We start from the raw sequence: 19,554 nt of genomic DNA on the forward strand, positions 1-19,554 counted from the left end.
TTGTTTCCGGTAGAACACGCTGCACTAGTATCGTCGTCAAAAAGACTGCTAAGTGGCACTATACAGTTCCATTTTGGCTACTGTTGAAAGAGTTCTAAGAGTTAATGGCTTGGGGGAAGAAGCTGTTTAAATGTCTGCTGGATTTGGTGCGCATGGATCGGTAGCGCCTGCCTGAGGGGAGTAGCTGGAAAAGGTGGTGGGCAGGGTGCGGAGGGTCCAGTAGGATTTTCCGCGCCCTTGTTCGGATTCTTGCAGTGTGCAAGTCCTCGAGAGTGGGTAGGGCGGTGCCAATGATTTTACACAAAAAATACATAATTCACAAATATCAAGAAATAAAAAAATACAGTGATACCTCAGCTTACGAACTTAATTGGTTCCCAGAAAGTGTAAGGCGAAAAGTTTGTCTGCCAAACATTTATTTCCCATAAACCATTAAAAATGAGAATAATCCAATCCCAGGTCCCTATAAAACATAATTTTCTATTAAATAAGCCTTAAAACTACACAAAATATAACTTATTTTATGTATAATAAATGTGATGTTGTATTGTGATTAAAGAAATAAACTATGGGATAATAAAGTTTTATTTACCTTTGTGATGGTTGTTGATGTAGTTTAGTTGCCTCTTGATGATATCAGAGTGATGTTTCCGTGCTTTCTCGGCGATAATACCCTCACTCACTGTCCCCTGCTAGCTACTTTTCATTAATCCAAATCAACAGAAGTTTTTCAACCTCTTCTATTGCCTGAGATTGTTGCTTAGACAACACAGAAACACCCTTAGCCACACAGCAATGGTCGACTTAGCATACATGTACAAAGGCACACCTCGTTCGTGTTTTTTGATGATCTTCTACTCAACCGTAATTTTCTTTTGTGTCCTCTTCGGCTTAACACGAGCCTGTGGTGGGGTCTTTTTCGGTCCCATAATAGCAAAAGTACTCCACTCAATAGCAAACCAAATCTGCACTCAAAGGGGGTGTGGAAAACTAGCCCGCTAGCCACCATGGCGCTGTGTGGTTTGGTCCGTCTGCCGAATACGAGTTCATATGCCAAGATTATATTCTCGCGAATTTAATGTTCGGAAGGCGAAAAGTTCATGAGCTAAAGCGTTCGTAAGCCGAGGTATCACTGTACTTACAAATCAAGAAAACTATCAAAACGAGAGTGACCATAAATAAACATGGCATATAGAAATGTTGTCGTGACAATGACAACATAATCAGACAATGACAACACAGCTTGACAGTCCTTAAATATATTGCAAGGCTTGATTGGTCATGAGAAACAGGTGCATCGCTGAAGAAGCCCGCCCTTCACTCCTGCTATTGCTGAAATAAAAAATATAAATAAATAAAAAATGAAGAAGAAAATGACACTACCGCTAGACTAATCGGTTTAGATGGTTTGAAATTCAACGAGTGACAGATACAGGTATCAAAACCAGCGCTCAGATCCAGCATATCTGTCACTAAGCTTTTGTGTATCAGCGAGGCAAAAGCATCAATGTGAATAATACATTTGTTATTTAATGGCAGGCTGTAAGATAAAACTTTTCATGCACCCTGTAGCCCGATAACACGATAAGATGTCCACTGAAGTAACCACTGTCCCTTGAAGGACAACCAACGCTATTTTTTTGTTTCCTAACTGACATCAGAAAAACGTTTTATAGCATCTAAAACACCCAAAACACGCAGGCTGATAGTTTTAGTCAAATGCAAAACACCAATAAAATTGACTTGAAATATCTCAAAACTGCTTGAAAATGACCATGGAAATGGCGAGTTTCAGGAGGTCCCTCCCCCTTGTTCATGACGTCACGCCAGGATACTCCAGACACAAAACAATGGCTTCACATAGTTCAGATTCGTAGAAGATGCTTTCATGTTACTCATCCAGTTATGAATATGATTCAAATAGTTCTGAAGAGGAAAGCATAAATGTTTGCAATCGATTAAAGAAGTCCTTCCGTATCAATTCGAGACGTCTGTACTCCAATGTAGCTCCCAGAAAATTCACAAGATGGTGCACAAGCTCCGTTGGGATACAGTGATTTGTCTGCTGAGAATATGTGTCAACTTGACACCTTCTTTATGCGTTTTACCGCAATTGGTAGTGTTGGTGCGATACACAACGATTCACCATTGCATTATTTATGTAGTTTTCCTTCTAATTTCACCATCAACACGGATCAACATGATGTTTTCAGACCAAACAAAGTACCCAAAATGCATTGTGTGTCACTTTCTCGGTCAGGGGCGTTCCTGACGTGACGTCACGTCAGGCATCGTCATCAACTCGAAAACAAGACTTCCTGAATATTCAACACGAGTCTTAAAACGTAAAATATAGCCACATGCCGTGGAATCTTTGTAAAATACGCTCAGTAGAAGTAATTTGAAGTCATGTTACAAATTATGGACACAACTTGTCCTTGTCCGGGGGTGTCGGTTGTCCTTTAAATGGTTTGTGTCAATTTCTATCAGGACACTCAGAACCGATTCATTCGTGTTATATCCACTTTTGAAACTACTTCAGTCATGCCTTTGACAATATTGATGTATTAAAAAAAATACATTTTTACATGAGCAAATGTCATATATGGTCGCAACCTCTCGCCCCCGCCCACTCTGTGCCTTTTGTTGTGGTCGCTACCAGCGGTTTGACCCACGAAGCCATTGACTGCCTGTCCACGCTGTCATAGCAACCAGGAAATACACAAGGCTGTGAGTTTTTGTGTGTGGAGCAGAAGAACGTGGCGACTGGCAAGTGTGCCACCACTACCACTGCCACACAGAGGGGATTCGTTTCTATCTTCATTTTGGGGTGTGTATCTGCAGAGTGTGTGTTTGTCAATGCCTACTTTTGACTGGAGGTTGCTATTTCGGTTGAAATTATGTGTGAGAGCTGAAGAGATGACTCTGAAATTGAACGGCTATGGAAATATGAGAAATGTGATGAATAGTGTGCCCCGAATGAGTGAAACAGTTTGAAGTGGTAATGGTTTAAAAGGGTCCTAAATCTACAAAGGTTGTGGTAAATATGTACAAATTTGAGTGCAGAATGTGTGGACATTAGGGAATGTGGGAAATGTTTTTTGCTGAATGGTTTGAATTTGGAATTGGAACAAAAATTGACATTGTTTTTTTATTGAATGTCTTATTCACTTTCAAGTTTTGTTTTTGTTTGAGTCAAGGTGGAAAATGTAGCATTGTGGGAAAACCATGTCGAACATTTCCAGGAGGTGATTATTTGGAAATTTGTTTGGTTTGAATTAGTGGAGAAATGTGGAAGGATTAGAACACATAACAGTACAAGACCATAAAATACATATTGATTTCTATAGTGCTTTAACAAGAGCTAAAGCTGTAACAATGCGCTTTACTTGGACAGCTACCATATACAGGAAAGAAAGCAGTCACAAGGATAGTAGAAAGCATCAGGGAGTGAAACTAAAATCAGAATCATGTTGCGTCAAAGAGTACAAGATAAATAAAAACAAATTAGATATGTGATTGTCGAATTGTGGTTTGGGATTTCAGCAAGAGAGAATGCTGAAAATATGATGCTCAGCTGAAATGCTGTAAAAATAAAGTAGAAATATGGTGAGTCGGGGTGGTTTGAATCAATCATCTGAAGGAGGGGGTACATAATTGAACTGTTTTATTTTTGGGATTTTAGTGTGAAAAATGTGTTGTTGCTAGTGAGGGAGGATCATTGATTTTAGGAGTGAGAAAGATGGGGACCGTTTGTTTTTCCTTGTTTGTTCACTGGGCTGTTTTTGATAGTGTGTATGAAAACGTGAAAAATGTTGGGGGATGTGGAAATCAATGTCCTTCATTTGGGAACTGAAGAGTTTTGAATTAGTGGAGAAATGCAGAAGGAGTAAACCAATGCAAATTGGCAGGATGATTCATGCTAATCAAGTTTTGAGGTGCAAAAATACAAAGTTGGGGGGAGGGGGGCTTGGTGAAAAACATGAACCAAAAAATGCTGTTGAAATGAGATTGAAATGAAGAATGTGAGACTTGGAACGGTTCGAGTCAATATATAAATATGGAACGAGGTGTTTAATAGATCACATTTCAGAATTTTATTTTGAAATCTGGGCGATTTGGGGATGAGGAATCATTTCCAAACTGTGCCAGACGTTGAATATTATTTAAGTTGACAGGGTTATGAAAGGGCCAAAAAATGTAAAAGTGGTGGTAAATATCCAATTCGGAATTTTTATTGTGAAAAGTGTGGAATGTGGAAAATTGTACCTCCTGCTATCTTGGAAGATTTAATCGATCACATTTCGGAATTCAATAATGTTATTTTGAAATCTGGAGGATTTGGGGATGATGAATCGTTTCCATTGTACCAAAGAAGTCAAATATTTTTTTAAGTTGAAATGGTTTTGAAAGGGTCAAGAAATGTAGAAAGTGGTGGCAAAAGTGCAATTCTGACATTTTATTGTGAAAAGTGTCAAATGTGTAAAATTATACCTGCTGCTACCTTGGAAGATTTACCGTACAATTGCCACCGTCAATTTATGGTAATTTTTACGACAGTGAACCACAACATCTTGACATCATTTACTGAAAAGTTTTGGCGCCATCTTGTGGCACTCTTGGCGACGAAAATGTCTAATTGGGTTGAGCATATTCATTTAGATTTTAGAGTTTAGACGAACACTGAGTTTTTAATGGGGAAAACGCTTACTTTTTAATTGAACACCTCATTTGCTTTTTGTGTGCGCGTGCATGTGGGTGTTTGTGTTTGTGTGCGTGCGCGTGTGTGTGTTTAGCAGCTGTAGCAGAGAGCGCCAAAATGACCGCAACCACAGTGCTACCCCCAGTAAAAAGTGTGATAGTGTACAGGAACGGAGACCCCTTCTTTAGCGGCCGCCGATTTGTGATCAACCAACGGCAGGTGTCCACCATGGAGGTCTTCCTCAATGAGGTGACTCATAATATCGGGGCTCCGCTGGCTGTCAGAACCTTGTACACTCCCAGGCAGGGACACAAGGTTGCCGACCTCCAGGATTTGCAGACGGGGGCCCAATATGTCGCCGCCGGTTTTGAGAAATTCAAGAAACTGGAGTAAGCACCGGCGAGCTTTTTGTATTTGTATTATACTATTCTGCTTTGGAAGGGCTGGAAGTACAAATACTTCGTGAATGTACTTAAATCGTTTCTTTTTTCTTTCTTTAACATGTTTTCATTTTAACTCTTTACAGTCGAAAAAGGCTTGTTTGCTTTCTCTACCTACATTTATGACAATACAATGTCAACAACAAAGAGGGATACAGAGCAAGCCAACAGTTTGGGATCTTGATGCTTGAGATTTTTTGGGAAGATTTACCGAGCGAAAAAAAAAAAGAATAGCTACAACATAAAAATTCATACATGTTAAGTCTCACGATTTGATCGGGAGACTCTTGATTTTGACCACAATATTCACAATAATTTGTAAGGTAAAACAAAAGAAAACATACATTTTTTTTCACTAATGGAATGTATGAATAAACAAAGCATTCTTGTTGATTAATTTACTTCCAATTTACACTTTGTAACTCTCACATTATTTTAACATGCACCACAGAGTCACGAGTACAAAAATATCCTGATTTATGATTTCTGAAAGTTACCATGTATGAGAATTGCTAAAGGGAAGTGAAGCAAAAAATGTTCTTTACAATATGTTCTATGCCCCCACAACCCCACTTGAGGAACCACATTATTTGTGGAATAAGAATTAAGTAACAAAAAAAGGCTATTTTTTATCTATTTCTGTGGCATCCAACTGCCACTTGCCATTGATGGAAAATGCCATCATAGTGCCCAAGAGCTCAGATAATGACTGTAATGGCACACCTGCTCATGTTTGGTTATATGACGTTAGTCACTGGAGCTCTTAGGGCAGAGCACTTTTTTTTTAAAAAAATAGTACTCATTTGTATCTAAAATGTTTAAAACTCATTCACTGCCAGACAATGTGGAAACATGTGTCCACTTCAGTGCCAGGGTTTTTGTCATCTTCACTCAAATTGAAAGACCCACAGATATTGAGTTTTAAGACGGCATAAACATTAGATGCAGCGTAAGAAACCTTAGACGCTCTTCTTTCATCAGAAAAAAAGAGTTAATTCCAAAGTTATATGGGTCTGGAGTTATCTGAGCTTGAAATGGGGGTGGCTGTACAAAAGGTAAATGGTGCCCCCTTGTGGGAGGGAAAAAAATTGCCAGAGGTCTGACCGAAGCTTTAACCCCCCGCAAGAAAAAACAAATCCGGGAATGTTGTTCCACATCATTGCTTTTCAATTCCTGAATAAATTTGGGAATGGCAGTCTCTCTCTCTCTCTCTCTCTCTCTCTCTCTCTCTCTCTCTCTCTCTCTCTCTCTCTCTCTCTCTGTCTCTCTCTCTCTCTCTCTCTCTCTCTCTCTCTCTCTCTCTCTCTCTCTCTCTCTCTCTCTCTCTCTCTCTCTCTCTCTCTCTCTCTCTCTCTCTCTCTCTCTCTCTCTCTCTCTCTCTCTCTCTCAGCTATGTCAACACGGGTGTGAAAAAGCAGCCGGCGGCTCGTGAAGACACACAGGTAGGCCGGATCGTGTTTCTTCTTAAACGTGTCACGTTTAAGATCTGCTGCTCAGTCTCTTGACTTATTTATTCAAGTCCGACCACAGGAGTGAACCAGTGGACCTCCTACCGAGCTAACTCGGATAAAAGTAGAGCAAACATCTCGTACGTGTTATTTTTATTGTGGGTTAATTCTGAACTAAAGAATATTAAATACATTGTAAAAATGAAAATTGTAAAGAGCAATACAATACTACTGCAGCGTGTTCGACTGGAAACAAATTCCTTGTGTGTTCTACATACTTGGCAATAAAGATGATTCTGATTCTGATTGGGGAGACTAAACAAATTCTCAAAAAAAGACGATGAACATTGCAGGGATAATACTAGTGGGCCTCAATCTGCAGTACATATGCACCTAAAAGCTAGCAACCACTCATTTGACGACAATGAGGTTAAAATCTTAGCGAAAGAACATAGATGGTTTGAATGGGGAGTAAAAGAAGCTATTTTCATAAAACAGCAAACCCCTTCACTAAATCGCCATGGTGGGGTGAAGTTCAATTTGGATCGTTCCTACAACCGACTTCTTAGGCAGCATAGGCTTAGTTATGCTACCAGATCAAATGGGACAAGCAGGCTAGTCGTAGACTGCATACTCTGTCAGGAAAATAGAAGTAATTAGTGTAGCCACAGGGAGTAGTCCTCTGCTCCCCCCAACCTGAGAGCAGGGACAAATCATAGCAGTCTTGCACCGCCACATCTGGACAGTAGGAATATATAATAATAATAATAATAATAATAATAATAATCCATTTGATTTCTAAGTGCCTTTCAAAACTCTCAAGCTCACTTTACAGTCACAGGATCAGTTTTTCTGTGGGTGAGTAGCGGCAGCCACATGCGCCAGCGTTCACTCAACCCGGAAGTAACTCAAAAAGTTAGAAAGTTAGCTCGCTAGCTAATATAATACTAGATAGCTAATATGTTTCCTGACTCAATTAGCTAGCTAGCCATATAGGGCCGAAACTACCTGCAAAAGACTTTTGTTTGCTGACGAAGCCTCTTGGATAAGAAGCGAAACGTCCGACACCTTCAAAGAAGTACAGATGATGGCTGAAGAAACCTTCTCATCGATGGACCACTCCTGTACGACTGAGAGCTTACACAGACGTCTGAACTAAGGATTAAAACAGATTTGTGGATTCAGGACTTGTTCGATAATGAGCGAAGTGTTTGACTGAAGAATGGCCGAATTATGTTAAAATTATTTTTAAAATGAGTGGCTATTTAGTATGGATAATGGATTTTCTGGAGAAAAAAAAAACTTATTTTCTAGAAAAATGTGCATAAAAACTACAATGCTGCCGTTTGACAATATATTCACATCAAACTTGTGCTTGATGGAACCACGGCTGATTATCGACATGTCTCCTGCAGGCCAAAATAATCCCGAGGCCGAATGTGTCAGCCAAATGGAAGAAGTTTGTTCCAGTGCCATGTATTATACAGTAAGGCAAAACTTGTCCAATCACACATTTACTCGCCACTTTTGCGTGACGAATTTCCATCATATTTCAGTGTTTTTCGCAATGGGGACATCCTGTGTCCACCCTTCCGATTCATCATCCCTCGCACCATGCAGCGGGACCTGGAGCAGATCCTTAGCCTGGTCACTGACAAGGTTAGCTTACGGACTGGCGCCGTGCGGAGGTCAGTTCAAAACAATTATATGAAAAACATAAATAATTAAAAATAACACGCAGGAAAAAATATAGTATTGACGCTCTTCAGGTTGTGTTCTGTGGAGGGGGCCACAGTGACCTCGCCGGGGGAGCTGGAGACGGGATGCTGCTACGTTGCCGTGGGAACCGAGAAGTTTAAGAAGCTTCCGTATGTGGAACTGCTACTCTCTAAAACCCCACAGAGGTATGTTAAACGAGGCTTCAATATTGTAAATAAAATACAATAAAATAAACAAATCAAGCCGCGGTCTCTGCTTTCAGCGTGGAAGTTAGCTCGCGAGGTTTGGGTCGAGTATCTTCTGACAATATTTATGACAGAGAGGCAGCCATTCAGTGGATTTGGAGAATTTTAAATTAAGGTTGAATGCCTTGCTTAACTCACTCACTGCCATCCCCGAATTTATTCGGGAATTGAAAATATGACATGGAGCGCCATTCCCGAATTTATTCAGGTTTTGGTTTTTTCTCGCGCTTGCAGATAAAGCACTGGTCAGACCTCTGGTAATGTTTTTTTCCATTCCACGAGGGCAGCATTTGCCTTATGTACAGCTGTCTCCATTTCAAGCTTAGATAACTCCAGACCCTTGTCTTTTTCCTAATAAAAGAACAGAGTCTAAGATTTCTTACGCTGCATTGAATGTTTATGTAATCCTAAAAACTCAATATTCTGTGGGTCCTAAAATTTGAGTGAAAATGACAAAAACCCTGGCACTGGAGTGGACATATTTCTGCCCTTGTCTGGCAGTGAATGAGTTCATTTGATAATCGATTTGTTGTCAATTAAGCATTTTTAACTCTAGTTATCACGCTTACACATACGATATCATGTCAACTATATGAAGTTTGTTTCCCTGTTCATTTCCAGAAAAGTTTGTCACTCCAAAAATGAATCAGATGAATTTTGCAAACATTCAATAAACTGTTTGGGACTTTTACGACACATTTTGATTCCGTTACTTAAAGGACAACCGACGTCACTTTTTTGTTTTTTAACTGACACCATAAAAACGTTTTATAGCATCTAAAATACCCAAAACATGCAGTATGATATTTTTAGTCAAATGCAAAACACCAATAAAAATGCCTTAAAGTGTCCAAAATCTGCAAAAAAATTGAGCTGCGAATGGGGCATTTTCAGAAAGTCCCGCCCCCCTTTCGTGACGTCACGCCAAGACGTCTTGCGTTGCTGGAGAATCAAGTCTATTAAATTGCATCACATTAGGCATGGAGCTTTAAAGGAAAATCACTTTTTTGTTTCCTAACTGACATCAGAAAAATGTTCTATAGCATCTAAAATGCCCAAAACACGCTGTATGATATTTTTAGTCAAATGCAAAACACCAATAAAAATGACTTAAAGTGTCTAAAAACTACTTCAATTTGAAACCGGAAGTGGCCAGCTTCAGAAGGTCCCGCCCCCTTGTTCGTGGTGTCATGCCAAGACATCTTGTATTGCTGGAGAATCAAAACAATGGCTTCAGATTCGGAGAATATGCTTTCTTGTTACACATCCAGTTATGAATATGATTCAAATAGTCCTGATGAGCAAAGCATACATGTTTGCAATCGCTTAAAGAATTTATTTGGGCCATTTTGAGGCAAACGGGCGGGGGATGTCTCAAAAAGAGAAAAAAAAAAAGAAAAATGGCGACCAGCTTCGGTGAGGAATGAATCAGCTCGTTTCCACAGCTCTGATACATTCTTTCCATGGAGTTTGCCCTCCCTCTGCTGGCGGCATTTGGGTGTAAGACATGGTTTAAAAAAAACAGTACAGCAAAATACATTGACGTGATGGAAAGACGCTACTATGCGTCTTTTTTTACGGTGAGGAAGCGGTCCTTTTCTGACGTCACGTACGGACTCGTCACCAACTCAAAAACAAGACTTCCTGAATGTTCAGCGCGAGTCTTAAAACGTAAAATATAGCTATATGCGGTGGAATCTTTGTAAAATACGCTCAGTAGAAGTCATGTGAAGCCATTTTACAAATTATGGACACAACTTGTCCGGAGACGTCGGTTGTCCTTTAACATTCATTTTGCTCGCTTATAGGTATTACCCAGGAAGAAGACGTGGATTGCGGAGAAACATGGTAAATATCAATTTGATGCGCTCACAATACGCCATAACGTAAAATGTCTTACAAAAGTCACAACATACCTCACAGTTTTGCTAATTTCCTTATAAAGGACAAACTTGAAAAAAATGTTTTGATGTGATGTGGATCGAAGTCACTGTCAATCCTGTCAATCATTTTTTTTAAAAAATAGATTTTTGTTGCAGAACCGGAAGGAAGGAAGCGGACCAGAAGACCAATTTAGTGACTCTGCTCTCCTCAACTCCCCAGAGGTAAAATCACATCCAGAAATTCCTCGTTTTTCACGGTTAACTCATTCACTGCCAGACGTGCAAAAATGTGTCCACGCCAGTGCCTGGGTTTTTGTCATTGTCACTTGAATTCCAGGACCCACAGAATATTTCGTTTTAGGACTACATAAACATTTAATACAGTGTTAGAAACCTTACTCTCTTCTTTCATCAGGAAAAAAATAGTTAATTCCCAAGTTATATGGGTCTGGAGTTATCTGAGCTTGAAATGTTGGCGCCTGTACAAAATACAATACATAAATATTGCTTTATATCACACTTTAACAACAGCTGAAGCTGGAACAAAGTGTTAACATGGACAAAAGCTGCCCCCTTGCGGTCAGGAAAAACATTGCCAGAGGTCTAACCAGTTCGTTATCGGCACCCTTGCAAGAAAAAAACAAAACACGAAAAAATGAGGGTGTCACAAATTTATTCGGGAAATTGAAAAAAATGACGTAGAGCGCAATTTCGGAATTTTTTCGGGCTTTGTTTTTTTTCATGCCTGGGTGCTGATAAAGCCCTGGCCATGGCCTCTGGCAATGTTTTTTTTTCTTTTGCATAAAGGGGGCAGCATTTCCCTTTTTCCCATGTTAGCACTTTGTCCTAGCTTCAGCTGTTGTTATAGCGCTATATAAACCAATACAGTAAAGTCTCGTTATATCGATATCGGTTATATCGATAGTACTGCTTATTATGATACTATTTCTATGAACGCAAGGAGAAAATTTACATGCCGCATATATCGATATTTTTTCCGACTCCCGAGAATATCGATATAACGAGACTTTACTGTATGTATGTCTTGCATTACGTCTGTGTAAGCTCTCAGTCGTACAGGAGTGGTCCATCGATGAGAAGGTTTCTTCAGCCGTCATCTGTACAAAAGTGAAGGTTTCGGACGTTTCGCCTCCTATCCAAGAGGCTTCGTCAGCGAACTAAAGTCTGACTTTAGTTCGCTGACGAAGCCTCTTGGATAGGAGGCGAAACGTCCGAAACCTTCACTTTTGTACAGATGACGGCTGAAGAAACCTTCTCATCTATGTCTTGCATTGTATTTTGGACAGCCGCCCTAATTTCAAGGTCACATAACTCCAGACCCATATATTTTAGGAATTAACTCTTTTTTTCTGATGACAGAATGGAGTCTAAGGTTTCACACGTTGCATTAAATCAGGGATGTCCAAAGTTGGTCCTCGAGGGCAGCCAGCTCTGAAGCAGCATCGAATTGGTGCTGATGATTTGAATCAGGTGCGTTGCTCCTGGTAGAGCTGGAAAACAGGCAGGACGGCGGCCCTCGAGGACCGACTTTGGACACCCCTGCATTAAATGTTTATGTACTCCTAAAACTCAATATTTTGTGGGTCCTGCAATTTGAGCGAAAATGACAAAAACCCTGGCACTGGAGTGTACACATTTTTGCACATTGTCTGGCAGTGATTGAGTTAAGATCCTTCAATCAAATGTGAGACGGGACATTTTTGCCTAACGTACCCCTCAAAGCCCAACAAACTTGATTCTATCAGTCAGACGAGCGGAGAGTGAAATCGACGGGTTACGAAGCTGCCCCCCCGCAGGAGGAGCGACACCTGACGGAGCCAACAACAGACCTGAGAGCGAACGACACCTCTGTACTCTTCGCCAAGCCCGTCAGGGTCCATAAAGCCAGACGAATTCCGAGACCCCCCCATAGCAACGGGCCCAGTCAGGAACCACACTCAGAACACATTCACTGTCCTTTTCTTTGATGAAATGAATCGAATACATCGTCCGTCCGTGTTTGGCTTCAGTCTATCGCAGCGTCTTCAAGCCGGGAGCACGCAGGAGGAGGAGAGAGGAGGTCAGGGGAGCCAAAGAGGTGGAGGAGGACGAGAATACAGCGATAGAGCTTCCCGTTGATCAGGTTTTTTTAATAATACATTTCATTTATAAGCGCCTTTCAAAATGTTTAGATATGAGTAGCTTGGTTTGGTCGCAATATTAGGTACACGTTGGAAAGCCCATTGGAGCTGTCGGCAAAATTTGACATTTGACCGTTAAATAAAACGTCAGATTGTCTTTGTTTTTTATTCCCGTTTTTTTTCCCCTTGACCCCCCCCCCCCCATTAACTCATTCACTGCCATTCCCAAACTTATTCGGGAATTGAAAAGCGTGACGTGGAGCGCCATTCCCAAATTTGTTCAGGTTTTGGCTTTTCTTCCGGGGGGAGTGTTGATAAAGCGCTGGTCGGACCTCTGGCACTGTTTTTTTCCTTCCACGAGGGAGAAGCATTTGCTTTTTGTCCATGTTAGCACTTAGTTAAAGCTTTAGCTGTTGTGAAAGCGCTATATAAATCAATATGTATGTATTGTCTTGTATTTTCTACAGCCGCCCCCATTTCAAACTCATATAACTCCAGACCTATATAACTTAGGAATTAACTCTTTTTTTTCTGATGAAAGAAGAAAGTCTAAAGCAGAAGTGTCAAACTCATTTTTTGCCGAGGGCCACATTGTTTTTATGATTTCCTCTCAAGGGCCGTTATGAATTTGGGGAAGCCGTTAAAATGTTTCATCCTCTCCACTTATCACACATTCAGTGCACAACAAATTAATGAAGAACTAGTTTTCCAATTTGAAGTTAAAAAATAATGACTTATTGTGGTTTACATGGGACAATTTGACATTTTGGTTCGGACTTTAGCAAGGATCATGTAATTTGATTTGGTTTCGTGGGCCGAAGAAAATGATGTGAAAGGCCAGATTTGGCCCCCGGGCCTTGACTTTGACACATGTGGTCTAAAGTTTCTAATGCTGTATTGAATGTTTATGTAGTCCTAAAACCAAATATTCTGTGAGTCCTGCAATTTGAGTGAAAATGACAAAAACCCTGGCACTGGAGTGGACACATTTCTGAACATCGTCTGGCAGTGAATGAGTTAAAGAGAATAATAGAGTGATTTTTTGGTGGGGGTGGGGCTGTAAATGTGTCTTATCATCCTAAGAGAGTGGCTGAAATCGTGGAAGATGAGGAGCTGAACATCACGTATGACGCTCTGAATGGCACACTGCAGGTTCAACAATATTATAAACGCTGGCATTCGATGGAAAAAAAAATCTGATTTTGCATTGAAAGGACTCCTTAAAATGTTATATTTATAGTTGCCTCCATTTGATCAAGACAAAGCGGAAAACAAGGCGACAATACGAAGCACAAGAGAGGAGTTAAACAGTGAAAACCTGGTAGGTATATCTACACAAACACACACACTTTTGGGGGCTTCATTTCATATGCTGTGGGTCTTTTAACTTGGTTTAAAGGAGCCTGAGCTTCATAGAATGAGTCTCAACACACCCAACCGTCACGAAGATATTCGGGGAAATATTTTGGACCATCAAGGCGAACAGGCAAGTGGAACGACATCGGCTATGTGTGTCACTAAGCGCCCTCTAGCGGTACGTCAAGGAATCAGCACTATTGTAGCGATGACTTGCAGTATTGTTTTTGATTTCATCTTTTATAGCATTCGCTTGTACTAGGTATAAAAGGTTTGATAAGCACTGCTATATACTGTGAGACCTCGGTTTACGAACCCCTTGGCTTCCGAACATTTCGGTTTACGAATGTTAAATATATGAAAATTTTACCTTGGCATACAAACTATTTTTCGGGATGCACACGGAGCGCCACAATAAGTGATGTGTCGTTGGCGAACAAGCCCATTCTTCTAACTACAAAATGGCAGCCGACTGTTTTTATTCCTCTATTCCCCGCCCTCAGTCTTCGGTGAAAGCCACGTGATTGCTCAAGAATGCAACAGGGGGGGGTTAACATTAAAGAGACAGGCAGACGACAGAGAGAGGGTGATAAAATGGATAGAAAACAGTGAAATTTGGACTCGTTTCAACTTTGATAGTTCAAAAGCAGAGTGTAGACGGCAAGGTTAAAATATCCCATCAATCAGACTCCACAAATAACCCGCACAAGCCATCTGTACACTTGATGCAAAAAGCTATAGACCCAGCTAAACAGAACATAAATGATGAGGAACAAGGTAAAATTATCGCAGAGAAAGCACCCACAAGGGATCATTCCTCAAGATGGTGAAAGAAGAAGGCTACGTTCCTCATCAAGTGTTTAATGCTGATGAAACCGGTCACTCCATTACATCAACGACCATCACAAAGGTAAATAAAACGACTTTATTCTACAGTACAGTTCATTTCTTTAATTATAATACCATAGAACATTTATTATACATAAAATAATGTATATTTTGTGTAGTTTTAAGGCTTAGAAAATTAGAAAGTAGAAAATTATGTTTTATGGGGACCTGGGAATGGATTATTCTCATTTCAATGATTTCCTATGGGAAATTAATTTTTGGGATACACAATTTTCGCCTTACACACTCTGTCTGGGAACCAATTAAGTTCGTAAGCCAAGGTAGCACTGTATATTTATCATATCAGGGTTCAATATCACGTCTACTTTTGTGTGTTTTTTTTTAAACAGGAGAAAACAACACAGAAGCACCACCAGGGTGAAGGCCAAATTGAGCAACCATCGTAACCGCTCCCTTTATTTGCTTTTATTAAAACTGTATTCCAAAAATGGTAATGTCATTAATTACTATTTTCAGGAGGAAAATGCTCATTAAAAAACATAGAACCAATGTGTATGTATGTACATTTTAGTTTTTAATTATTTCAAAAAGGATGAATTAAAAGTATTTGATTAAAAGTATATATTTTTGGTGAGATTTGTTTGCTGCTACACAATTTTACACATCTCATTACACTTCTTCACGTCTGCTCACATCTTCTTTTCCTTTCGGCTTTTCCCTTCAAGGGGTCACCCTGCGAATCAGTGTCCTCTATCTTCAGAGGTTTGATTGGCATGTTTGTTTTGGCCAAGCTTTTACGTCGGATGCCCTTCCTGACACTACCCTCTGTTTTTATTCGGGCTTCGGACCGGCACAAGAAGACTTATGTCCCTTTGTGGCTATAGGACAAGCAATTCGCTCAGTATAAGAGTCCCAAACATAAAATGGTCATGGGCACAGCAACATTCAAAAAAGCAAAAACGGTTTTGCTTACATCATTCTGAATTTAATTACCTCTCCCAAGCAGGAAAAGAAAAGGTATTGTTTCAAACGGCATTTGTTGGTTTTATTTTGGGGAGGGTGAACAAAAAATATATATATTTCACGAAATAAATGCCCGACTGTGCATGCTAATGCTAAATTCCTGAAAGCTCATTTGATCAGTTTACATTATTTTCTATGATCCATAAGGTAGCGAAAAACAGAAACACAACAATTGTCACTATTTTAGGGGATTTGACACCATTTTCTACAACCACTAAACTACACTCACACAATAAATAATATGCATTTGATTTTCTAACAAAAATACAATTATTTTCTGACTTGTATCAGACCAACACTTCAATCATTTGTGATTGAATGATTGAGGTGGAACTTCCACATACAATGGAACAATTCGCCCATCCGCCGAAACGATGTAACTTGTAACCTGATAACATGATAAGCTGTCCACTGTGGTAACCGCTGTCCCCAAAAGGGTTCAACTCACACGCCAAAGAATATGTTCTTCCCAGAGTATTTATGCACACTGGAAGTTCATCAGGACGCAGCGTGAGTGCCGACGTCATCTACGGAGCTTACTATACACAAAGTGACCCCGACCATAGTGAGTAACATTCCGGCAACAGCTTCTGAAAAGACACGGATGGGTAAAGGTTTCAAAACGACAGAGAAATATTGAACAAGGCTAATGAAGTTTGCTTTTTTTTGTATTTGCAAAGGCAAGCTGGTGCATCACAATCGGACAGTGTCCTTGAGAGTTTTGAAAGGCGCTTAAAAATAAAATGTATTATTACTATTATTACTACTACCATTATTATTATTACAGTAAAGTCTCGTTATATCGATATCGGTTATATCGATAGTACCGCTTATTACGATACTATTTCTATGACCGCAAGGAGAAAATTACATGCGCGCAGGGTCGGATATATCGATAGTCCCAGTTATATCGATATTTTTCAGACTCCCGAGAATATCGATATAATGAGACTTTACTGTATTATTATTATCATGATTATTATTATCATCATTATTATCATTATTATTATCATCATCATTATTATTATTAACATTATTATTATTATTAATACTGGACTCACGTTTGCCTCCAAAATCCTCTCCCAGCAACTTGCCAGTGAGCAGAGTCCAAAGGAAGGTGAGCGAGTTGGACACGGGGACAGCCAATGACAAGTCTGCATCACAAAATAAACGTCAGTAACTAAAAGACTGCCAAAAAGACGATGATAGGTTGTTTTAGTCAAAAATTAAATAAAGGCAATTTGATGGTAAAAATGGCTCATTCATTCCTGAGGTGATGTTTTTTAACAACAGCCAACCTTTTCACTTTAATCTCTAAAATGTATTTTTCTCTGACTATTCATTTGAATTTCCAATTTAGGTGCATGTATGTGACTGTTTTCTCAAACATTGATAACTCAATTCAAGTAAAATTTAAAATACAAATTAATTGATCATGAATTTAGGGTAACTTTGCCCCCCTCAATGACGTCACCGACTGTTGATGAGTTGCGTCCAAGACCGCTTTGAAAAGTTCAAGAAAATACGTGTTCGAATTCAAAATACGCATAAAAAAAATCTCTGCTATTTTTTTCTGCCTAAAGGGACTTCTTAACAAGATAAACAATTAACCACCACCAGATTCGAGAGTCAATTTCTCCATCTTTTGATAACATTTCATCTTTACAGTTAATCCGTTTTGACATAAATCTCGAAAATATACAGCCTTTTGTCGAAAAACTATAAAATCTTTGTAACCAATCATTATTCTAGCGAAATCTGTTTAATCTAGAAAACGGGCCTTGACTTTGACACCTAAGATCTCTGATTTAATGTCTCACCTGCGGTGGAAAGGGTGTAATAGTACACCAAAGAGCCAGTTTGGTTCAAGACAAACGGGATAAGGTACTGAGAATGCAAAATAGAGAAGAAATTGCATCCATTTTATGTTTATAACACATTTTCAAAATCAGCAAATGCAAAAGAAATGAAATGTGCTTCGTTTACCTTGATATTAAGGAAGAGAAACTTGAGCTCAGCAAGAAACTGAGCCACTTTGCTGGACTTGGACACATGTTCGATGCCTTCAGTGCCTTTTTTCAGGAAAGGGTTGGTGCATCCCCACAACACGGACACCAGCAGGAGGCTCAGAACTTCCACTGTGTCCCAACATACTTACGATCACTTTAATGTGCAATTTTTTTAAAAACCGTTCTCACTTAATTCCTGTTCCATAGTGTCACCCGAGACTTAAAATGATGAGTTCCGGTCTAACTTCCTTAGCATGAGGGCTACAAGGCTATCTATCTATCCAACAATAGTTGTGTTGTAAACAGTTTTAATGGCCGCAAACACGATATTATTAATTTCAATACAACCGACAAAATAAACGCCCTCAACTTGGATTAAGTAAGAGTTGAGATTGTTCAAAAGATAATTGAGTACAACCTACCTAGAGTCACCATCATAAAGACATCACCGACTGCTGACGAGTTGCGTTCAGACCACTTTGAAAATGTCGGATAAACCAATTTTACAAGAAAATAAGTGTTCGAATTCGAAATATGCAACAACAAAATATCTGCGATTCATTTCTCTACCAAGGGACTTGTTGAATTAACCACCACCAGATTCAAGAGTCGCTTTCTCCATCTTTTGAGTTTATTCAATTGCTTTACATTACACTTCTTGAATGTTCCCCTGTCGATGTAGCATTATTGGTTCACGATGGATAGAATAACACTTTATTTCTTTACCATCGTTTAGTCCTCAACGCTACATTCAGTCAAGGCAAATGAATCCCAAATCTGTTTCTTTTATCGCCCTTGATTGTTATATCTGTTTTTTTTAACATCCAATATGGGTCACCAAGGCAAATCCAATCCAGTCCAATCCATAGTCCCTTAATTAAACAGTCGGTCTGATATAATGATTGAATTAAAATCTATTCCCACAAAATGTGTCCAAAAATGTTTGTACAACAGTTTGATAAAGACTTCACTATTTGCTCAAATGAATGTCGTACCTTCTTCCATCTATTGGAGAATCATTCAATTGGTCTCACCGTCAAAATACCACAGAGATTAATGGCGAGATCCAATATTGGTAGTGCATACAGCAATCCCTTGTTTTTCGCGGTTAAATGGGACCAGGACCACCCACGAGAGACGAAAATCCGCAAAGTAGAGTTTTATAGTAATAACTTGGGTGGTAAACAAGTGGGGGGGAGCGCTGGGAGGGGCTGAGCCAATCCACATGGTTGTAAACCACAGGTGTCAAAGTCAAGGCCCGCGGGCCAAATCCGGCCCGCCACATCATTTTTTTCGGCCCGCGAAAGCAAATCAAATTTGTTAAATTCCATGATGATTCCTAAAATCTGAGCCAAAATTTCATATTTTTGGATGTTAACCACAATAAAAGTCATTATTCTTGACTTCAGATTTGAAAATGAGTTATTCATTAATTTGCTGTGTGCTCTTTATGTAATATTTGAAGGGATTTAAACATTCTAATGGGTTCCCCAAATTCATAACGGCCCTCAAGAGGAAACCATAACTACAATGTGGCCCGCGGCAAAAAATGACTTTGACACCCCTGTTGTAAACCATGACATTTCGTGCTGTCATTGGGTTACGTCAGCCCTGGGAACCAATCAAGTAACAGCAATGTACAAAACCTCTAAGTCATTCATTATTTTTTTTATTCTGAACGTTTTTTTCCCCTGAAAAAAAGGCGATGCACTGAAACCACGATAAGTGAACCGCAAAGT

At 39.6% G+C, this 19,554-nt stretch overlaps 2 protein-coding genes across 5 annotated transcripts; one reads left to right on the forward strand and one right to left on the reverse strand.

Annotated features, from left to right (window-relative positions):
• The first annotated feature begins 17 nt into the window (after positions 1 to 17).
• dcdc2b (doublecortin domain containing 2B) lies at positions 18 to 15,308 on the forward strand. Of its 3 annotated transcripts, none has more exons than XM_089004734.1 (14): positions 18 to 2,830; positions 4,800 to 5,091; positions 6,533 to 6,584; positions 8,006 to 8,076; positions 8,147 to 8,278; positions 8,360 to 8,494; positions 10,363 to 10,402; positions 10,594 to 10,659; positions 12,204 to 12,381; positions 12,468 to 12,580; positions 13,662 to 13,730; positions 13,819 to 13,899; positions 13,978 to 14,064; positions 15,173 to 15,308. In XM_089004734.1, the coding sequence occupies exons 2-14, from the start codon at positions 4,820 to 4,822 to the stop codon at positions 15,227 to 15,229; spliced, it is 1,353 nt and encodes a 450-aa protein (XP_088860860.1). In that variant the 5' UTR covers positions 18 to 2,830; positions 4,800 to 4,819; the 3' UTR covers positions 15,230 to 15,308. The 3 variants fall into 3 exon arrangements, with proteins under 3 accessions (XP_088860860.1, XP_088860861.1, XP_088860862.1); XM_089004735.1 differs by having other exon boundaries at positions 12,255 to 12,381; XM_089004736.1 differs by lacking the exon at positions 13,662 to 13,730.
• On the reverse strand, positions 15,307 to 18,280 carry tmem234 (transmembrane protein 234). 2 transcript variants are annotated; one of them, XM_089004739.1, is made up of 5 exons: positions 18,238 to 18,280; positions 17,793 to 17,944; positions 17,627 to 17,693; positions 16,868 to 16,960; positions 15,307 to 16,393 (listed from the first exon to the last, which is right to left on the reverse strand). In XM_089004739.1, exons 1-5 carry the CDS (start codon positions 18,251 to 18,253, stop codon positions 16,305 to 16,307), a joined length of 417 nt encoding a protein of 138 aa, XP_088860865.1. In that variant the 5' UTR covers positions 18,254 to 18,280; the 3' UTR covers positions 15,307 to 16,304. The 2 variants fall into 2 exon arrangements, with proteins under 2 accessions (XP_088860865.1, XP_088860863.1); XM_089004737.1 differs by having other exon boundaries at positions 15,326 to 16,396.
• Positions 18,281 to 19,554: the final 1,274 nt, after the last annotated feature.

Source organism: Hippocampus bargibanti, linkage group LG09 (assembly GCF_051943395.1).
Source record: "Hippocampus bargibanti isolate YZ-2025 linkage group LG09, ASM5194339v1, whole genome shotgun sequence".
Classification (NCBI taxonomy): domain Eukaryota; kingdom Metazoa; phylum Chordata; class Actinopteri; order Syngnathiformes; family Syngnathidae; genus Hippocampus; species Hippocampus bargibanti.

What these genes read in the sequence shown, in the direction of transcription:
- tmem234 (XM_089004737.1), bottom strand. An exon ending in TTCTCTTCCTTAATATCAAG is followed by an intron (nt 17,694 to 17,792) that starts GTAAACGAAGCA and finishes TTGCATTCTCAG; the next exon opens with TACCTTATCCCGTTTGTCTT. An exon ending in TTACACCCTTTCCACCGCAG is followed by an intron (nt 16,961 to 17,626) that starts GTGAGACATTAA and finishes TTTGTGATGCAG; the next exon opens with ACTTGTCATTGGCTGTCCCC.
- dcdc2b (XM_089004734.1), top strand. Translation starts at nt 4,820, where the DNA reads ATGACCGCAACCACAGTGCTACCCCCAGTAAAAAGTGTGATAGTGTAC. An exon ending in CTCTCTAAAACCCCACAGAG is followed by an intron (nt 8,495 to 10,362) that starts GTATGTTAAACG and finishes GCTCGCTTATAG; the next exon opens with GTATTACCCAGGAAGAAGAC. An exon ending in GTGGATTGCGGAGAAACATG is followed by an intron (nt 10,403 to 10,593) that starts GTAAATATCAAT and finishes TTTTTGTTGCAG; the next exon opens with AACCGGAAGGAAGGAAGCGG.